At 38.7% G+C, this 6000-nt stretch overlaps 1 protein-coding gene across 1 annotated transcript in view; it reads left to right on the plus strand.

The window, feature by feature from the left end:
* BCKDHB (branched chain keto acid dehydrogenase E1 subunit beta) overlaps nucleotides 1-5490 on the plus strand; it is a 266835-nt gene extending 261345 nt beyond the window's left edge. The window contains exon 10 of the mRNA XM_070376237.1: nucleotides 5344-5490. Within this exon, the coding sequence (XP_070232338.1) occupies nucleotides 5344-5484 (141 nt within the window). The 3' untranslated portion in view covers nucleotides 5485-5490. The remainder of the gene's footprint in view (nucleotides 1-5343) is intronic.
* Nucleotides 5491-6000: the final 510 nt, after the last annotated feature.

Here is a 6000-nt window from a genome sequence, read left to right on the forward strand (position 1 = left end):
GCAGATAAATGCCCTTGCCTGCAGCTACAACTTTTATGATTTGAAACTGTTATTTCACATGCTTTGCTTCCTTTTCTGGTTATAACATGCATAGCAACCCAGATGGCTAGTATGTAAACAATTTGAGTTATGCTTTTTAAAATCATTTAGGATAGCCTAGGAGTTTCCTGATGCCCAGGACCGTGCGTTTTTTGCTGCGTGTGTTACCGTCATGCTTAGTTAGCTTTTTCACGTGTCTTAACCTCTGCCTTCCTTTATGTATGAGACAAGTTTCTTAGACTCAATTTAACCCTCTTAAGGCTCTCTTGTGAAACTTTAATCCCAGCCTGCCTCCTGTTTATTCATTTATTTGTTTTCCTGTTGTTGCTGTTCTCAGTAGTTGTGCCTCAAAATTTGCAGAATGAAGGTAGTCAGGTTTGAATCCTGTCTTGGCTCTGAATGTAGCTCTTCAACCTTGGGCAAGTTCCTTCACCTGGTTTGCTCATCTGTGAAATGGAATATCACACCTACCTCATAGGTTTGTTGAAATGTTTAAATGAGATAAGATAGAACTCATTTACATCAGAAGTACTTGTTACCATTGTTATGGTTAACGTACTTTGGAAAGAAAATTTTCATACTTACAGAAAGACATATTCAGAAGTAAATACCATGTACTGGAGTTTCATGCAAGGGTCTTCTGGAAGAAATGTCTGTTTTTCTCAAAGCATCTGAGTATTACGTGAAAGCACATCCCACAAGCACAGCATATGCACGTGTTAACTGCCTGATAACATTAGGGCTTGCTTTCGTCCTTTTCACTGGATCCAAGGTGAAACTTTGGATCGTGACTAGCTGGAGGAAAGTTTCTCTTGGCACCTGCCTGGGCTCTCTCCTGTTGCCCCTGGTTACCTGTTCCACTGTGATCTGCTTTGGAACCTCACCATCCCATCTGTCATTGTTCCGTGTCAGTTGAGCCAGTCCACATACAGGCTCTCCAGGAAGAGAGACCAGAAACTGGTACTTCTCATCTCAGCCCCAGCGATGGAAACGACCTGTAATCCTCTCGACAGCCCCGCGAGTTAGGGAGTTATTCATTCCTAACATTATGTGGATTACTATTTTGGAATAAAAAAATCATTACAGTTTGAAAAGTATGAGTGTACTTATGGAAAAGAAGAATATGATGAATCTAGAGTATCTTGCGGAGAAGGCAATGGCACCCCACTCCAGTACTCTTGCCTGGAAAATCCCATGGACAGAGGAGCCTGGTAGGCTGCAGTCCATGGGGTCGCTAGGAGTCGGACACGACTGAGCGACTTCACTTTCACTTTTCACTTTCATGCATTGGAGAAGGAAATGGCAACCCACTCCAATGTTCTTGCCTGGAGAATCCCGGGGACGGAGAGCCTGGTGGGCTGCTATCTATGGGATCGCACAGAGTTGGACATGACTGAAGTGACTTAGCAGCAGCAGCAGCAGCAGCAGCAGAGTATCTTGAAAATTCAGAGCTTATGGTTGCTATAGTTATGGTGTCATAATGTATTTAATGAAGAGAGATATACTTTGTGTGGGATTAATCTGGCCCATTGATCTACACATCTGCCAGTGAGTTTCAAATATTCTTTTTCTGCATATGTGTGTACAGCTTCAATATGGAAAATAAACTGAGCTTGAAAAAGAATGCTTATTTTGATCGTTGACCAGAAAAACATATAGTCACATATAAATCATTTGTATGTGAACTAGTTCAGTGGGAAGTAACTGTATAGCAGCTTGACCCAAACATCTTATTTCCAGTCTCTTTAAAAGAAAGTTTTAACACAAATCCGTAGAAGAGATTTGCCTCTTTAATGTACTTTAGTTAGCAAAGCTTTAAAATTTCATACTGTTTCCATCAGTTAAGATATATCTTTATAAAGTGGTAAAGAATCCTCTTGCCAATGCAGGAGATATAAGAGACTTGGATTTGATCCCTGGATTGGGAAAGATCCCCTGGAACAGGGCATGGCAACCCATTCCAGTATTCTTGCCTGGAGACTCCCATGGACAGAGGAGCCTGGTGGGCTACAGTCCATGGCGTCACAAAGACTTGGACACAACTGAAGTGAGTAGCGCACACACACACACACACACCTTTATAAAACTGAATCATATATTCTTGAATTACCTTCTGTGATTTTTTTTTTTAATTTTATTTTTAAACTTTACATAATTGTATTAGTTTTGCCAAATATCAAAATGAATCGGCCACAGGTATACATGTGTTCCCCATCCCGAACCCTCCTCCCTCCTCCCTCCCCATACCCTCCCTCTGGGCCGTCCTAGTGCACCAGCCCCAAGCATCCAGCATCGTGCATCGAACCTGGACTGGCAACTCGTTTCCTACATGATATTTTACATGTTTCATTGCCATTCTCCCAAATCTTCCCACCCTCTCCCTCTCCCACAGAGTCCATAAAACTGTTCTATACATCAGTGTCTCTTTTGCTGTCTCGTACACCGGGTTATTGTTACCCTCTTTCTAAATTCCATATATATGCGTTAGTATACTGTATTTATGTTTTTCCTTCTGGCTTACTTCACTCTGTATAATAGGCTCCAGTTTCATCCACCTCATTAGAACTGATTCAAATGTATTCTTTTTAATGGCTGAGTAATACTCCATTGTGTATATGTACCACAGCTTTCTTATCCATTCATCTGCTGATGGGCATCTAGGTTGCTTCCATGTCTTGGCTATTATAAACAGTGCTGCGATGAACATTGGGGTACACGTGTCTCTTTCCCTTCTGGTTTCCTCAGTGTGTATGCCCAGCAGTGGGGTTGCTGGATCAAAGGGAACCCTCTTACACTGTTGGTGGGAATGCAAACTAGTACAGCCACTATGGAGAACAGTGTGGAGATTCCTTAAAAAACTGGAAATAGAACTGCCTTCTGTGATTTTTATATCTTATATATTTATATATAGTACTTTATAACCATTTTAATTCCACATACCTAACAGTAATTGTTTCCAAATTAAGAAAATGCTATGTGTAAAATCACAAATTTGTGTAACATAAAATGGGAACTTTTATTCTCATAAAATGATTCTTCTTTTTACTCTTTTGTATCAGTGCCAGTTAATTACAAAAGTAATCACTCAGTTGCTAAATTGTGTCCGACTCTTTGCAACCCTGTGGACTGTAGCCCACCAGGCACCTCTGTCCATGGGATTTCTCAGTCAAGAATACTGGAGTGGATTCCCATTCCCTTCTCCAGGGGATCTTCCTGACCCAGGGATCAAACCTGTGTCTCCTGCTTGGCATGTGGATTCTTTACCACTGTGCCCCCTGGAAAGCCCACAAAAGTAATACTGTGTCATAAAAGCTTCAGCAGTACGTATAATGTACACGTGGAGTCTATTGTCCCCTCCTTGTCTCTCCTAACCTCCAAGGGTGACCACTGTTGACAGTTCAAGGGCGACCTCACAGACCTTTTTCTATGCCCCTGAAAACATGTAGATGTATTTCTATAGAGTGATTCTTACAATCCTGCAGAATTAGAAGCATTGTTATTTGAAAAAAAAAAAAAAGTTTGGTGATGTTTGTCTTTCTGCTAAAAAGAGTGGTTTTCACAAACACTGGAGCATCATTTTATCATAAACCAGCTTTCTAGGGAACTAGTTCGAAAGAATAATATTTTATAACATGTGTAAAATCAAGGGTATTTAAGTGAAATGCTTTGCCCTGGCTTTTCTGTATTTTGCAGTACCCAGTGGATAGTTTGTTTATGAAGAATGTAGTATTCAGGGGAAGTAGAAAAACAGCTCATGTCAACTAAAGTAATAAACTGAGTTAATCCCAAGTTGACAATTAAATCCCTTTAAAATTACTTATTTCAGTCAAGAAGCAGTCTACCCAGTGTGTCATCTCTTTTGAGCTTATTAGTAGTGGAATTTCTTAGGTGATTCTTCAAACCCTATGTCTGCAATGTTCTCAAGTTATTGATGAGGATTTTCTGTTGGAAAAGCCAACACAATTTGTTGTTTGATGCTTTTTAAAAAACATTTATTTTTATTTTTTTAACACCAAAAACATTTTGTATTGGGGTATAGCCGATTAACAAGCTGGGACACTTTTGGGGGAACAGTAAAGGGACTCAGCCATACATATACATGTATCCATTCTCCCCAAACCCCCTCCCGTCTAGGCAGGCACGTAACGCTGAGCAGAGTTCCATGTGCTATACAATAGAGCTTTGTTCCTTCTCCATTTTAAATATACCAGTGTGTACATAACCTTCCCAGAGTCCTTAAGTATCCTTTCTCCCTGGCAACCATGAGTTCATTTCTGTCTGTGAGTCTCTTTCTGTTTTGTAAGTTCATTTGTATCACTTCTTTTTAGATTCCACATATAAGCAATGTCATATGATGGTGTTTGATGCTTTAAGTCGCAGTGGTTTTGGGGTGCAGGGAGAGTGTAAGGGAGCTGACCCTTTCTGCCCGGATGCCCTTGTCACTGGAAGAAATATATACAGGAGATAGGGACAGCGCATCAGCACTACTTCATTCAAAGCTTTCTGCTCAAGTGAAAATGTAAAAATACAGTTAGTGAAATAGAAGAAAATGTGGACCTTTTCAAGGCATTTGTGACACAAAGCAGTGTAGAAAGTGGATACATAAAAACCAAAGGTTTGATTTCAGGTAATAGCTGGGAATGGTAATTTCATTTTCCTAAGAATAGTCTAATCATGTATCTCTTTTTAGTTTTTTTTAACTCTCTAAAAATTTTATTTTTAAGTTTGAATTTGTCACTTGAATATTTTTTTTTCTTGAAGATAACTTTCTACAGGTTTCCTGTGATTGAGATCTTACATTTTTTAAGTTAATTAATTTGCTTTTTTATTGATGTGCACTACAGTCCACTGGGTTACAAAGAGTTGGACATGATTGAAGCAACTTAGCACACATGCGTACTTATGAAAGTAACACGTTTATGGTATATAAAATTTGAAAAATGCAAGAAACAAGAGAAGACACATACCATCACTCATTTCAAGCTGCAGAGTTTACTGTGAGCATTTGTCATGATTTTGTCATACATTACATTTATATTTGTAGAATGACCTGTTAGATATGATCACATTTTGTCTTAAGCAACAGATATGTATGTAGGCATAAAATGCACATACATATATGAAAACATATCTTCAGTAAAACTTGGATAAGGCTAAACATACTGTGTGTTACCTCCTTTTTTCACCTGCTTTTTTCGCATTATAATATACATAACTATTTTAATGCCATTGTATTTGGAAGCGAAATGTTTCATTTCTGTGAATAAGAAGTTCTTGAAGTCAACCATCTGGATTCTTCTGCAGGAAGAATGTTTCCTGAACCTGGAAGCTCCTATATCAAGGGTGTGTGGGTACGACACACCGTTCCCTCACATTTTTGAACCGTTCTACATCCCAGACAAGTGGAAGTGCTATGATGCCCTTCGAAAAATGATCAACTATTAACCACGGGTAAGTCTGCCCTGTGTTTTAAGAAAGCTAGTGAGCGCCCCTGACATTCATGTCCGGTTGACCAAGAAACAGCTGTTATCACTGTGTTATCTTTTCATAAATGGCAACTTCCAGAACAAAGTATGGATTTCAGGAAAAAAAATTAACTTATGATAGTATGTTTATATTTTATTTAATAGAAACATATCAAGCATATGCATTATCTGATTTCTAGAAAACAGATATATTCATATGTTACCATTGAATAATTATGGGATGAACTTGCCGTCTGCCATGACTCTAAATATACCTTACCTCGTTTTTCCGACTTTTACCATCATTTCTGTATATTTTTATCAGCAATTTAAACCATTTGTGAATAGAGGTAATTTCTGTTATATAAAGATAACCTTAAGCACCATTCATTTGGACCCCAGCTGTTTAAACTATATGGTGTGATCCATAGCATTCTGAAATTTGCCTTTATATTCTCTTGAAAGATAGGTTTGTTGAGCAGGAAACCTATTTATT

Source organism: Bos mutus, chromosome 9, assembly GCF_027580195.1.
Source record: "Bos mutus isolate GX-2022 chromosome 9, NWIPB_WYAK_1.1, whole genome shotgun sequence".
Taxonomy (NCBI): Eukaryota; Metazoa; Chordata; class Mammalia; order Artiodactyla; family Bovidae; genus Bos; species Bos mutus.